Here is a 15,859-nt window from a genome sequence, read left to right on the forward strand (position 1 = left end):
TCAACTTTCCCCCGGGACAAACTTGACCTTCACTGTTTGGATTTTAGTGGCGGTCAAGCTGCAGATCCTGGCTACACAGGAGTTGCAGCGGTGGGAACGAGAGGTGGGAATAGTCCCGATTTTATTTATAATCAAAATCCAGCTTATGCCCGGAAAAAACTGATATTGACAATGCTTCACGATCTTAATTAAGTATACTGCATAAGCCATGTAAGTGATTGAGTATTTCTTTCTTCTAACTGTCGTGACCGAAAAATAGATTGCAATAGAAAAAAACAGACTGAGTCTATGCTTTGTTTCTTCACCGTTCATACGAATAAATCTGATGTTACTCATTTTTATCAGCTATAGATCAAACAATTAGTTTTGTGCTGTGTCATTTTGTTCTTGGTTTAATTTTAGAAAATAAAAAAATATCACACTTTAGTGTTCTCGAAATCACTGTGACACACAAGTGTTATTATTCACAAGATGTTTTTAGTATGAATAATTTAAATTCAAGTCGCAACGTTAATTAAATCACATTTTCATGATTCACAATCTGCACCTTTTACAGAAAATTGTTATCATTATTTTTAGAGAAAAATCATTAATGTCATACGTACTTTTTCAGATAAAAATAACCAAAAATTAATGGAAATAAGATGCAATTGTAAATAAAATAAAAAAATAAAAAGTACAATAAAGTATTAAGCAAAAACACACCAACAACATTAAACAACGATGTATAAATAAATAAATATAGGTTTCACTAGAATCATGGTATAGGCACATTGGGATAGTACTCATGTCATTACGAGATAAAAATAACATGATAATAATTGATTAGAACTAGAGAGATGAAAATCGATACTTAATGATATAACATTACAAGATAAACGTTATTTCTGTATCGACATCAAAATTATCACTACTAGTACTAGTAATAAATTAACCGAATGATTACACCACCTAGCTATCTAATCAAGGCATCATAAAACCAGGATGTAAGACTTTGTACCCACTTTGATAACTATTGTAATTTTGTAAACGACCTTGTACTTTGAGCTTAGAACACCTATAAAGTCACACATAAGCCACTTGGTTATTTTATGTAGCTTTGATGTCGATACAGTTAACAGAGCACGACCGTTCGCGTCGCCGTCTACATTTCGACTAACAAAAAACTCACTGCCCTAGCGCGGACACCCTCGTGCTATCTCACTCGCTCTCGCGTGCGTTGGACGCGCGAGTGCGAGAGCGGAGATCGCTGGGGCAGTGAGGGTACCCTCACTCGGTCACCGAGGTGGGAATGACCTCGCCGCAGCTGAGGGGGTGGGATTGGAGAGTGGGGAGGGGGGCGTTGGTCGCGCGAAGTTTGGCTGAACTGAGCTCGTTGCTTTGCACCCAGAGTTCCAGCTGAAATGAGAGAAAGATAGTACACTTGTTATACTTTAGTAAAAGTCAATGAAGAAGTTTTACGCGACATATGAGCCTTAAATAAACTGCATTCACATTCCTCAGGAAAAAATCAAGAACCCAGCCATTCTCATGACGCCCTAGAGGAGCGCTAGAGTACTGGCGCTTGTTGCGGGACATAAACCGTAAATAAACTTTCAGAACCAGATTCTAGCCTCACAGTTCCCTACAGCCGTAAAGAACCTAGGTTTTGCCTCAAGAGGCATCTCAAAGAGGAGCTGGCCTGGATGCTCTCGCACATTGCAATTACAGAAGCAGCTCCACGATCGCCGCTAGCTACTGCTGCTAGAGCCTTAAAAACTGCTGGCACATACCTCAGAAGAAAATCCAATAGCTCCCAGCATTCTAACTCTAACCCCAAATCACTTATATCACACTATGCCCTAAAAGAACTAGGTCTTACCTCAGGAAGCATCTTCCCAGGTGCCGGCCTGCATGCTCCCGCGCAGTGGATTCCAGAAGAAACTAGGTTTTACCTCAGGTGGTAACTTTCCTAAAGCCAGCTTGCATAGCTTTCACACAGTGCAACTGCAGCAGCAATGATGCGATGCTAGAACCTTAAATGAACTGCTGGCACAACCTCACGAAACAACTTATGAAGCCAGCTTTCTAGCCTCAACATAAGATCTCTAGGACGTCAGGTCCTGTCCTCCTAAGACTAGGTCTTACCTCAGGAGGCATCTTCCCAGGTGCTGGCCTGCATGCACCGGCGCAGTGTAGTTGCAGCAGTAACTCAGCAATGGCCGCCGCCGACGTGTCGATGACCCACTGACCTCACGGTCCAAAAACATGACGTCGAAATCCTCGGAAGGCATCTTCCTAGGTTCCAAGCAGGACAACTTCAGCAGCAATGAATGACGAAACATGAAGTACCTTAAATGAACTGCTGGTACAACCTCAGAAAATAACGCAAGAAGCCAGCATTCTGGCCTCAACAGAAGATCTTCAGGACGTCTTACCTCAGGAGGCATCTTCCCTGGAGCAGGCTCAGCAATGGCCGCCGCAGCCGTGTTGATGACGCGCTAACCTCACAGTCCATGGTATGACGCTAGACCCTGTCTTACATTTACCCAACAAACCATTAGCATTCTAGCTCCACCTCAGTAGTAGGCCCTAAAGGAACTAGGTACCTCAGGAGGCATCTTCCCAGGAGCCGGCCTGCATGCACCAGCGCAGTGTAGTTGCAGCAGCAACTCAGCAATGGCCGCCGCCGACGTGTCGATGACGCGCTGCCGGCACACCGCCACCGCGTGCACGAAGCCGCCGGGGCCTATGAACTCGTGCTCCATGAAGACTGTAGATGATGTGCTGGCCTCACAGTTCAGACATAATGCAATAAACTAGGTTTTACCTCAGTAGCCATCTTCTTTGGAGCCGGCCCATAAGCTCCCGCGCAGTGCAACTGCAGAAGTAGCTCCGCGTTCGCCGCTACTCCTAAAGCCTTTAATAAACTGCAGGCACATACCAACCTCAGGAAGATGGTCAAGAACCCAACATTCTAGTCTCAACAGAAGTCTCACGACGCTAGGCTTTGAAGAAACTAGGTTTTACTTCAGGTGGTATCTTCCCTAAAGCCAGCTTGCATAGCTTTCACACAGTGCAACTGCAGCAGCAATGATGCGATGCTAGAACCTTAAATGAACTGCTGGCACAACCTCACGAAACAACTTATGAAGCCAGCTTTCTAGCCTCAACATAAGATCTCCAGGACGTCAGGTCCTGTACTAAGACTAGGCTTTACCTCAGGAGGCATCTTCCCAGGAGCCGGCCTGCATGCACCAGCGCAGTGTAGTTGAAGAAGCAACTCAGCAATGGCCGCCGCCGACGTATCGATGACGCGCTGCCGGCACACCGCCACCGCGTGCACGAACCCGCCGGGGCCTATGAACTCGTGCTCCATGAAGACTGTCTTGTCGTCCCAGTATATTGCCTGGAATGAGGCATGAAGATGGTTAATATTATAGCCACAATGACTGTTAGTTTTCTGTCTCCTGTCAGGCAGGCCCTTGGTAGAAGAAAGACGGGTTGCAGCTTCAAAATTATACTGTTTAGTTTCCTAAATTGTTTTGAGAGTTCAACTTTCTTCTGGGACTGAGATATTTTCCCTGGTGGATAATTATAAAAATGTGTCAACGAGAAGTGGAACTTAGCGTAACGTAGCCCCTCGGTAGACCAACGATCTGGTGAAGGTCGAGGGCAGCGGCTAGATGAGGCCAGCTTAAGACCTGGAGATCCTGGAAATTATTTCATCAAGTCCCCACTTAAGAAAAAATTTTCAAGAAACTCAAGAATTTAGAGCTTTAGAACACTTACCCTGGAAGTAATGGTGAACCTGGTGAACGGTTTCAAGTACCGCCGGTATCTGATGGTAGCCGCTGCTTGCACCACAGCGCCGCCTGCCGCCTTGATGTTGGCATAGAGACCAGTTCTCTCATAGAAGTCTGCTCGTGCGAAGTCCAACTCTCGCAAGTAACGCGCGTTGTTCATATGGTAGAGTAACGTGTCGATGTCGTTAAGGAGACACCACGCTGGAAGAATTCAAATTCAAATGACCCGATGATGACGAAGTGGCAATAACCTAAAGTAATTTCTGCCAATCTACGCTGGTTACTAGATAGGCTGCTAGCGTGTTCAAATGTAAATCATTGCTTACAAATAGATGGAGACCTCAGATCATAGAAAGAGATGGAGACCAATCCTACTGGATGGGATGAAATGATTATTAAAATTTTATCGTGAGAGTTTGTCGTCTAAAAACGATATAGTGCGGCGATAAGATTATACCATGATGTCCTACAGTCAGCGTCAAATAGTTCGTGACACCCAAAGTGGTCAAAAAGTTGATAACACAACCTGATTTCAACTGTAACAAAGACGGGTTGCGAACTTTTTGGCTCCTTTGGGTGTCACGAAATATTGAACGATGACTGTAACTAACCCTAGCAGTTCATTTATCTGGCCTACTTATTTAGAAGACCAATAAACAGTAACTAAGGATACAATAAATGAAATTAGATAATAAATCAAGCCATCAGTAAATAAATAAACAGTAATATGAAACTATACCAGTCTTTATTTACGTCGTTATCGTGTAGTCTTCGTGTAATATAATTTTGTAATGGCTATGAAGAAACACAATACTTGTAATAGTAGTGAACTAATACACCTTCATACAACAAAAACATTACAAAAGCGGGCTAACGACTTGTCTAATTAAAACTGTGGCACAATATGTAGGTAGGCATATGTCAAGGTTGTGTTTAATACAGATTAGTGTAATCGGTGTGTTATCCAAAAATTTTAAACCATTACTTGCTTAACCTACAACGATTGTTATTATGGGTATTTATTTACATAGTCAGATCTTAAAATGAGCAGCTAGATAATTTTCTATATCATTGAGTCCACTTGCGATTTTTTAAATCCTTAATTTGCATATTAATCATGATTCATATCAACCTGCTTCCATAATCCATAAGTGTAGAAATAGTAAAAGAACCGTAGGATATTTTCCCTAAATTATTCTAATAGAAAGTTTTTCCTAAGCCGCCTGAACAAAACCAAGAAAATAAGACAGGAATTGAACTTAGGATCCACTGAGTTCTAGACAACGCGCCATCACACAATTTGCAACACTAAACAATAAAAAATAATAATCAATATCATCATCAGTTTATTAAACGTCGTTAAACCATCTCTAATTTACCATGCGCAAAAGAAACAACTGGCCTAACAAACTGGGAAGGCCTTAAGTTTCGCAATAAAAAATCATCATCATCATCATTTCAGCCATAGGACGTCCACTGCTGAACATAGGGCTAATGATGTCCACGAAGGCCGGTTGTTAGCGGCCTGCATCCAGCGCCTTCCTGCTACCTATGTACCTAAAATACTCACAGTGAACCTCAGTAGTGTCCAGAATGCAGGCCTTCTTCCTGAAGTACCTGGCCTTAGCCACGGTGTACATCATCCTAGCAAAGTAGGCAACGTCCACGGTGCCGTACAGAAGTAGGGCTCCCGCAGCCACGGCGGCACCCCATCCTGGCACGCATACGGTCCACATTCTGTTGGAGACACAACTCATATAAAACTCAAACTTATTTTTGCAAGTAGGCTTTTAAAAAGCACTTTTAAGAATTAACCCTACCACTGCTTCGAGACAATAAATGGGCCAGTGCTGAGAAGAAGCAGTGCAAGAAACTCAGTCACTATTGTCAGCCTCTTTTTCAAGGGTTAATGTTAAAGGTCTTTGAAATAGTATAAAACATAGGTACTTAGTTATAAATATTGATGCGACCTAGGCAGTTAAACAACAACAAATGAAGTAACAAAACAAAACTAGTTACTTTTCTATTTTGTGATAAAAGGATGGAAACGAGATGCTTTCTGTTTTCGAACTTTAATCGAAATCATCATCATCATTAATTCAGCCACAGGACGTCCACTGCTGAACATAGGCGTACCGTACATATCGCGCGGTTGGTAGCGGCCTGCATACAGCGCCTTCCTGAGGTCGTCGGTCCGCCTTGTGGGTGGATGTCATACGCTGCGTTGGTCGAAATATTTGTGACAAATTAAATAATTCACCACTTTCTGTCACTGAATACATACGAGAAATAGTAGTAAAATATTCCTTTGAACTCTAACACTGACCCAGAGTTTCATAAATTCACTTCAAAACTTTCTTCACAGCACTGTTTCACTGGTAGAAGGCAGAATATTATTATATTTTATGAAAATAATACAGTTTCAGTAACCTTTCGTATCGCAAAACTAATTCGCGCGTAGGTTTTGTATGTACTGCTGTAGTTTGGGTCTGGCATTTAGTCTACAAGCGAACGGAGTTAGATTTTAGTTTGATTGGGGGCATAATTATTACTAAATGAATTACAAATTGATGTGTTGTGATACTTGTGATACATAACTAATCTTTAATGATGTGACATTTAGTAAAGAAGGATGCGGGTCTAGAAAGAGCGTTATTAGTAGTTCTTTTTATTTTTTGTCACTTAAATCACCATTCGTAGAGTCAAAACACGACGTAGTTTTTAGTTCTTATGTTATTTCTTTAAAAAAATATCGAAACTTTCCTGAGATTAGATATATTTATCCATATGGATACTAAGCATTTTTATACCATTTTCCTACCTAATTTCGGCTCTGGTGATTTTCCGACCGTAACGATCACACGTGCTGAACGTCTGTTACAATTTTACTTAAAACCGAACCCGAGAAAGTCCTACAATGTTCTAGACTGACTGAAAATTTTCCTACTTAACCGGTGCTCCTTCACTGGGAAAATTCGTTTGTAATATTATGCTTAACCAATCTAATTCAAGTATACCTACCTACATCAGTGACCTAAGTACCGAGCATACAGTAGGGCCACGTAGGGCAGTATTACGGGTCCAATAGTCATAAAACATCCATGCTACGCCGCCACTGAAAAAACATACTCATCATATTCCGGAAAAAAAATTAAAAAAGTTATTGATCTTGAAGATATTCTTCTACATTTGTGACTTTATCAGAAATAGAATCCTTGTCTTGTGAAAAGCCACCTAAATGTTCCGACCAAGCAAGTGGAGATTCAGATTCATTTGTTGCGTCATTGTTTCGTCGTTTTACGTCACTAGCTTAGAAGTTCTTACATTGTGTTACATACAGAACTACGAAACGAGTTAATAGGCGTGCTATTTAGCAACAAAACTAGGTAGTTCATAATATTTATTGGAGTTTAGTTTAAGTTATAATATTCCATTTAGACTTCAAACCCAAATTTTATGAGGATTAGATCAAAATTTTTATCGAGATCTTCGTCTCTACGTCATCATTTCCATTTTAACTGAACTTTAGACCGCATGACGTTATATTAAATTGGGATTTCATTCAATGTCAAAAACTATCCTGACTCCAAGCCTCAGACTACGTCATCGAAGTGGTCAGTGGGGTTTTTGCTACGTCATCAATCAAATGAGCTTTAGACTCTACATTTAAGTATGTTACGTAACGGACTTTGATTTTTCCAGTAGTTATTAGTTATGGACTTTGAACTTTGAAGCATTGTTTTGTATGATCAAAGGATTATTGCGATATTTTTTATTGTTTTTCCGCAACTTTGAATTCGTGGAAATAATTTTCCAGCAAGTCATTTAGTCAACGAAAAGCTCTAGGCTTTTATGAGACAGTGACCAGTAGGGATTTATTTTCTAAAGTGAAGCTATAAGTATTCAGCATAATTTCTTACAAAATCCACGTAAATTAAAACTTAAGATAAGAAATTCCCTTTACGTTCTATCCACGGATCTCCTTACAGTGTTATTCATATAGTGATACGATCTATTATTCAAAATGTACCTACGCAATTAGTCATGGAATACTACTATAGCGCGCACCATCAGGTCATGACGTCATGGCTTAGAAAAGCAGTTGATGATGCAACCCATGTCATTCACATCTTCTAACGGACCGTGTCAAGGGCATGAAAAACCAATCGATAGTGAGTATTCATGAGATGAAGTGTAAAGGTGGAAAAATATTCATTCAGAACCTCATAATATGATGATCCTACGTCATTTATGGTTCTCATTTTTATCATTGAAGTTTACCTGTTACCAGGATCTACTGCTTTTTCGAGTAAAGGAAAATACCTGCCGCTATAACTTGCTATGATGCTGGAGGCGACAGCCTAGCTATAAGGGTCTCTCTTGACGATTAATATCCATAGCTGGGCATTAACTCGTTAATCCGTTAATCGTTAATTAACGAAGTTAACATTTCTATTAACGGATTAACTTTTAAGTTAACTTTATAAAATGTTAACGGACTCGTTAACTTCCGTTAAATAATCTAAAGTCCGTTAATCGTTAATCCAATACCTACTATTCACCAAAAAGATACAGCAGCCACGCTGAAAAACACTAGAAAAACGCGTTCTGACAAGTACGTTCGGGCTTCCAGAACTTCCAGAACCCAAAACAAGGTTTTGTAACCAGAACGAAACGATATAAAAATGTATTTTTTTATTTATTTGATTTACAAGCTTTATATTGACTTCACTTGTTAGTGTGTGGGACAAATCTTGCAACTGAATTTAAGACCAGTTCTCAACCGATTGAGCTGAAATTTGGTATACTTATGTAAGTACGATGAAAATGCAATGTTATGGTACCATTAAGCTGGTCTGATGATGGAGTCAGGAGGTGGCGCATCGAATTTGGATTCGTTGGATTTGTCTTTTCGAGCACTTTAGTACTAGATGATGTTCAGGGTCCTTATGATGGAGCCAGGAGGTGGCCATAGGAATTCTTAAATGAAACGGTGGAAACTTATCGAGTTTGGGTTTGTTGGATTTGTCTTTTCGAGCACTTTGATGCTAAATTGTATTGTAATTGAACCAAAGCTCTGAGATTGAGATACTATAGACTAAGAGCTGGTGAACAACACCAGACCTACGTCATTTTATAAAAGCTGAAAGTTTGTCAGCGTATGCTTCCAATATACAGGGTGGAAACGATAAGTGATCTCACTCGATTATTTCTAAACTATACAAGATATCAATAAAGGACATCATCCATTTTGGTCCAAAATCAAAAGTGCCGGCCAAAAAATAAAAGTGCTGTATTCTGATAGAATACGTCCGCCTTAGCATTTATTACTATGGCACCAAAGCTGTAGCACCACTGTGCATCGTAGTATTTGAGCTCTAAAAATATATGAAACGACTGACTTTGATCTCAAATACTACGATGCACAGTGGTGCTACAGCTTTGGTGTCATAGTAACAAATACTAAGGCGGACGTATTCTGTCAGAATACAGCACTTTTTTTTTTATTGGCCGACATTTTTGATTTTGAACAAAAAATGTATGAATCGTCGATGAATTTTAGATCTCAAATACTCGACACACAGTGGTGCTACAGCTTTGGTGCCATAGTAACAAATGCTAAGGCGGACGTATTCTGTCAGAAGACAGCACTTTTTGTTATTGGCCGACACTTTTGATTTTGAACAAAAAATGTATGAATCGTCGATGAATTTTAGATCTCAAATACTCGACGCATAGTGGTGCTACAGCTTTGGTGCCATAGTAACAAATGCTAAGGCGGACGTATTCTGTCTGAACACAGCACTTTTCTTTTTATTGGCCGACACTTTTGATTTTGAACAAAAAATGTATGAATAATCGATGACTTTTAGATCTCAAATACTCGACGCACAGTGGAGCTACGGCTTTGGTGCCATAGTAACAAATGCTAAGGCAGACGTATTCTGTCAGAATACAGCACTTTTTTTTGTTGGCCGGCACTTTTGATTTTGGACCAAAAATATATGAAACGTGGATGATGTCCTTTGTTACTGATCCTGAAAGTGCTTCATGAGCTCTATCAAACGGTATTAATAATAGGTTACAGAATAAACTGGATCTATCCGAAAATTCAATGTTTCCAGCTTTCATACATTTGGTAAAGTCACATTATTTTAAAAACTACACATGATATCGTAGAACTGATTACTGATTCTAAAAGTGCTTCACAAGCTCTATCCAATGGTATCAATAATAGGTTACAGAATAAACTGGATCTATCCAAAAATTCAATGTTTCCTTCTTCCATACATTTAGTACTACCACAGTGATGACACTCATCTCTTGACAATATTATAGCAAGTAAAGCCTAATACCAATGTTTTCCATGAATAATTTAATTAGTTTATTTTAAGAGTTTATTATTAAATTAAAAAAAATACACTTCTAATATTGTGTCTCTGGCATACATTTAGTATGGAAGCTGGAAACATTGAATTTTCAGATAGATCCAGTTTATTCTGTAACCTATTATTGATACCATTGGATAGAGGTTGTGAAGCACTTTTAGAATCAGTAATCAGTTTTTCAATATCTTGTATAGTTTAGAAATAATCGAGTGAGATCACTTAACGTTTCCACCCTGTAGATTAGAATATTGGTGGATTATTAAGTTTGGGTCATCGTTGCTTTGGCTCTATCCTCAAAAAATCGCGCACGGAATTTATTCCTCTTTTATGTTTGCGCTACAAACCTTCGAAATTATTTGAACTTTGCATACAATTACTTTTTAGGGTTCCGTAGCCAAATGGCAAAAAACGGAACCCTTATAGATTCGTCATGTCTGTCTGTCCGTCTGTCCGTCCGTATGTCACAGCCATTTTTTCCGAAACTATAAGAGCTATACTGTTGAAACTTGATGATGTTGATGTATTCTGTGAACCGCATTAAGATTTTGATGTAAAAAAAATTAAAAAAAAATTGGGGCCTCCCCATACTTAGCACTGAAACTCAAAAATTTTTTTTTCATCAAACACATACGTGTGGGGTATCTATAGATAGGTCTTCAAAAATGATATCGAGGTTTCTAAAATACTTTTTTCTAAACAGAATAGTTTGCGTGACAGACGCTTCCAAAGTGGAACCCCCTCTAACTTCTAAAATAAGAAAATGAAAAATCTGAAAAAACATCTGATGTACATTACTAGGTATAAAAACTACCAACGAAAATTGTTTTGAACGAGATCTAGCAAGTAGTTTCTTTTATTACCTCGTAAACCGCTTATTACCGCGTAGTCTTTCATACAAATAACTTAAATTAAAAAAAAATTCATATATCAATGGTACGGAACCCTTTGTGCGTGACTCCGACACGCACTTGACCGGTTTTTCGTCTTTTTATCATGTGTTAACGGATTAACGATTAACGTTAACTTGCGTTAAATCTTGCAAAATGTAACGTTTTAACGTTTAACGAAGTTAATTTTTTTAATAACGGTTTAACGATTAACGAAGTTAACTATTTGATTAACGGTGCCCAGCTATGTTAATATCTCTATCATGAAGATTATTATACTTACTCTACATTTTCAGGCTATCAATTTTTCTATTCAGTTTTCAATTTGAATATGAAAGAAACTACATTAACTTACGGTGTCAGAGATTTTGGCTGGATATAGCGCTTTCTGTGATACATTTGTTGATGCTTCTCTGGGCGATGGTATAACTATTTTGATTACAATAAGTATAAAAGTATATTTAAATAGAATACATTATCTATAAAAAAATGTTTAATACATCCTCCAAAATATATCGTATGTATAGCCTGACCAGGAACATAAAAACCCTCGCCATGTTGCGGAAAACTAATGGTACTAATTTCTTTTAATGGCAACAATAACTAAAAACTTCATTGAGATGTCACCTTGCATGTCAGTCTATTGCTGTCAAAGTGTAAACAAACTTTATTTTAAATGTGCGCAATTGGTTTTGTGGATGAAATTACTAAAATCTTTTTATAGTCGTGAAAGAAAAGTGGTTCACAATGTGTTAAAGTATTTGTCGAAGAGAAATACCAAGGGTTCGGACAATATTTTCATTGAATAATGTTTCCAACAAAGGTTGTCAAATTGACTGACATGTTTATCGTATAGTACAGTCCACTATGAAAATTAGCTGTGGTTTGTTTCAACTACCTATTTAAAGTTTTTTGTCACTTTCTAAGTGTTGAATTTTATGGAATTGGGAAAGAAGTATCGAGTTTGAAGCGTTCATGAGCAGACATTGCAGTTGAATATTCAAGTTCTGAATTTGATTATTGATGAATAATAAAATAAATCCTACTAGCTCGATTGATGGTTTCATTTAAATTATTTAAACCAGGTTACCTATAACAATGTGTTTTCGTTAATTTATGAAAATATCAAATTAGCCCGTAATCCTGAATCCTGATACATAAAGTTAGCCCATTAATTTAACACAGGTACGACTGTACTCAGTGTTGCACTATCAAATGCAATTGATGCGCCTCTATGCCAGGGTTTTTATGTTCCTGGTCAGGCTATAGGTACTATTACGCGCAATGTTTCAGACAGAAAACTTTGCTTACTCTATTTGTGAAGGAGCTAAGGAACTATCGCCGATCATTCAACTGAATTAATTCCCTTATGAGGAAAAGTTAATAATAGCAATTCTCCTTGAAATGTAACATTGTTATTTATTCGCCCTTGAAATTTGTAATAAATAACATTCGTAATCTGTGAGGGCATTATTGATTAGGTACTTTCTTCTACCAAACACTTTGCTTGCAATTTCAATAGGATGCCCCCGTTTTATAGCACCTGGGTATTAACTACCATTAGAAATTACCTTTAATGTTATTAACTTACGTAGTTACAATGTATTTGAATAAAGATTGAAAGAAAAAATAATAATAATTCTGCATTACCTGCGGTCGTCAAGCCGGCACTTCCTCGAATAAAAACTACACTAACATGCCACAAATTTCAATTAAAAATCATCAGATATTCAGCTATAGATGTTAAAAAGTGTTTAACCAGTTCAGAAAGAGTTAAAATTAACTCAATATCTAAAAATGTAACCTCGAAGAGTGTGTCAATGTGATTTTTCTCACTCACAAAACAGATGACAGGAAGGCAATGCGCGCGCAGCAGGATCAATAGAAAATGTAAGGCTAGGTGCTCAATGCTCATAGAAGACATTAAGGCTGTACAGGCACTACCCTTAGTTAGTCGTAACTATGGTCGTAATCGTAACAGGCCATAACAATCGCCAGCCCCAAGACGCGGTTCCTGAGACGTGCGGTCAGACTCAGAAACGCTATGTTTATAAATTATCAGGCGCTGAATCAGGTAGCAATCGAAATACAGCGTTTTTGGGCGTCATGATGGCACATAGCTAAAGATAGGAAATGGTGAAACAATTTTAATAGCCACGCCACGGTAGCCGAGCGGTGAAGGGGTCGGCCGGAAAACCAGTGAAAACTTTCCGAGAGAAGTGGACATCTTATTCGATATCATCAAAGATATAATATAATGAAATCTTGGTGCATTTTTAGTGTAATTTCTGCTGCTTGAACGACAAAACAAAGATTATGCCTGATGGTGCTGGTCTGGTACTGATCTCCGCATACAAAATTTTTGAATTTGTTTGCCCAATTGCCTATACAAGGCCTTATCCCAAAGAGTCTTCTAGGGAAAACTCGCTCACGGTTTTTACTTATGGTAAACCGATAGTCATTGGACGCTGCCAGTCATTGGACAAAACAACTCTTGAATTTTCTTAAAATGAGTATTCCTTCAAATACAATAGATTTATGACTATGACTATTGAATAAGTATTCCTTAAAAAAAACGCGCTTTTATCTCCATCAGTCGGAATCTCTCAGTTGTTGAAATAGAAATGCTATTTTTAATTCAGTAAATAACTGTCCAATAACTTTCTTAAGTGTCCAATGACTGGCAGTTTAGGTACCCTACCTTTAACACTAATTTAACAACTCATTATCTAAGTGCTCTTTATTAACCCTTTCAGACCTGGCGTCCACAATTGTAGACATAAAATATAAATCAAAATTATAAACTTAACTCTGTACATTTGAAACTTAAAATGGTTGTCTTCATTTGTTCACATAATAAACTACCTAATTCAGTACTTTTAACGCCATCTCTCGTGGTATAATAGCACTAATTGACAAGTTTCAACCAGTGCTCGAGCGTGATTTGAACTGTGCAGGTGAGCTCTTTATTCTATTTCGGAAAAATATGAAATAGTAACAGATATCTTCTGTAATAAATACTAGCGTGTATTTATTATTACAAGGGACACATGGAACATACAATTTGTGTATTTTGTGTTGTCTTTGTATTACTAATCTCGACGTTTAGATTTGTACTCAAATGATCCCATCAGGAGGCAACTAAGCATTTTGAAATTGTTCCAAGTGATAACGGTTTTATTATAAATTCATTTTTATTTCAACTTTTTTATTGTTCAGAAATACATTTATGTTAGAAATAATATAATATATTTATTTTATGTATTAAATAATTATGTAAATCATTTTTTTTTATGTCCAGATAATATAATGTCAAAATGTCCTTACCAGAGGCCTTGAGAACACTGAGATGACGGAAATCTATCTGATTGATGTGATTTTGTGCTATCTTCAGATAACTAAGAGAATGGAGAAGCCATTGATCGATTCCTCCAAATTGTTGACAAGTATGTCTACCTCGGACAAACGATTCAGCTAGGTAGGTCCAATTTCGAGAAAGAGGTCAATCGTCGAATCCAACTCGGTTGGGACGTCCTATGGCTGAAATGATGATGATGATGATGATGATGACCTCAGTGCCTGAAGACTAAAGTGTAGGTACAACCAATGTGTTACCAGTGATGACTTATGGTTTGGAAACGTGGCCTCTCACTATAGGCCTTATACAGAAGCTCAAAGTTGTACAGCGTGCTATAGATAGGGCTATGCTCGGTGTTTCTTTACGAGATCGAATCAGAAATAAGGAGATCCGTAAACGAACTAAAGTCGCTGACATAGCCCGACGGATTTGCAAGCTGAAGTGGCAATAGGCAGGGCACATAGTACGCAGAACTGACGGCCGATGGAGCAGCAAGGTTCTGGAGAGGAGGCCGCGTACCGGAAAACGCAGCGTGAGACGTCCACCCACAAGGTGGACCGACGACATCATAAAGGTAGCAGGAAAGCTCTGGACGCAGGCTGCTACCAAACGGGCAACATGGGAACCATTGGGGGAGTCCTATGTTCAGCGGTGGACGTCATCATCTCAGCCATAGGGCTGAGATGATGATGATCATGATGATGATGAAAGAAGAGATTTAATTTTGTTATTTAGACAAAAAAAAGTTTTTTTTATATAAAAACTAATTAAAAAGAGTTCCAAAATAGTACATTCTATTATTTCAATAACACTGTTAATCCTTAAGTTTTTTTTCACGTGGGACGGATGGCCACATTTGTAGACATAAAAAGAAAATGCATTTTCTCGAAAAGTATAACACTAGGATTTTTTTCATGATTTTTTTCTTAGATATCTTACTATACTTTAGTTGCATAAATTTAATTAAATTGATCGGGTGAAAAAAAATAATTCAGGTCTGAAAGGGTTAAAATATGCGTAAGTAGGCCTACATAAATTCTCCTGCAGCTGATGGAGCCTACTTATTCATAAACAAAATTTATGTTGACGATTATCTTAGTGCATAATTTGAAAATAATAAGCTATTATTTGCCTTCATAATTAGGAACCAATCTAAACAATTAACCAAGTTTGGTAATTTTTGATTAAAAGTATACAACCTCACTGCCGACACGGATTCATTCGCCGACGATGGAACGTTTATAACCAAACCAAATTAGGCTGACCTCTCCAGCTCAACAGAAAGCAGGAAAACAATGGCAGAGGGAAGCTCAAGTTATTTTGGTCGCACGTCACGGCACCCGAGACGCTAAAATGTCGGTGACCTCGCACGCGAGTTTTTGTCTCTGTCTTATTCTATACGAGAAGCGAGGCAGCATTATCACATCCGATCCGACACGA

At 38.3% G+C, this 15,859-nt stretch overlaps 1 protein-coding gene across 1 annotated transcript; it reads right to left on the minus strand.

The window, feature by feature from the left end:
* Nucleotides 1-927: 927 nt before the first annotated feature.
* Nucleotides 928-12,888, minus strand: LOC135084151 (protein THEM6). Its single transcript, XM_063978896.1, has 5 exons — nucleotides 12,712-12,888; nucleotides 5,356-5,522; nucleotides 3,772-3,986; nucleotides 3,200-3,388; nucleotides 928-1,398 (listed from the first exon to the last, which is right to left on the minus strand). Exons 2-5 carry the CDS (start codon nucleotides 5,519-5,521, stop codon nucleotides 1,270-1,272), a joined length of 699 nt encoding a protein of 232 aa, XP_063834966.1. The 5' UTR covers nucleotide 5,522; nucleotides 12,712-12,888; the 3' UTR covers nucleotides 928-1,269.
* Between the last annotated feature and the right edge of the window lie 2,971 nt (nucleotides 12,889-15,859).

This window comes from Ostrinia nubilalis, chromosome 25, assembly GCF_963855985.1.
Source record: "Ostrinia nubilalis chromosome 25, ilOstNubi1.1, whole genome shotgun sequence".
In the NCBI taxonomy this organism is placed as follows: Eukaryota; Metazoa; Arthropoda; class Insecta; order Lepidoptera; family Crambidae; genus Ostrinia; species Ostrinia nubilalis.

Bases quoted from the DNA above. Each gene is read 5' to 3' on its own strand.
- LOC135084151 (XM_063978896.1), bottom strand. From the start codon at position 5,521: ATGTGGACCGTATGCGTGCCAGGATGGGGTGCCGCCGTGGCTGCGGGA. The intron at 3,389-3,771 runs GTAAGTGTTCTA...GCCTCATTCCAG, and splicing joins GGTTCACCATTACTTCCAGG to GCAATATACTGGGACGACAA. The intron at 1,399-3,199 runs GTAAAGCCTAGT...CTCTCATTTCAG, and splicing joins CTGGGAAGATGCCTCCTGAG to CTGGAACTCTGGGTGCAAAG.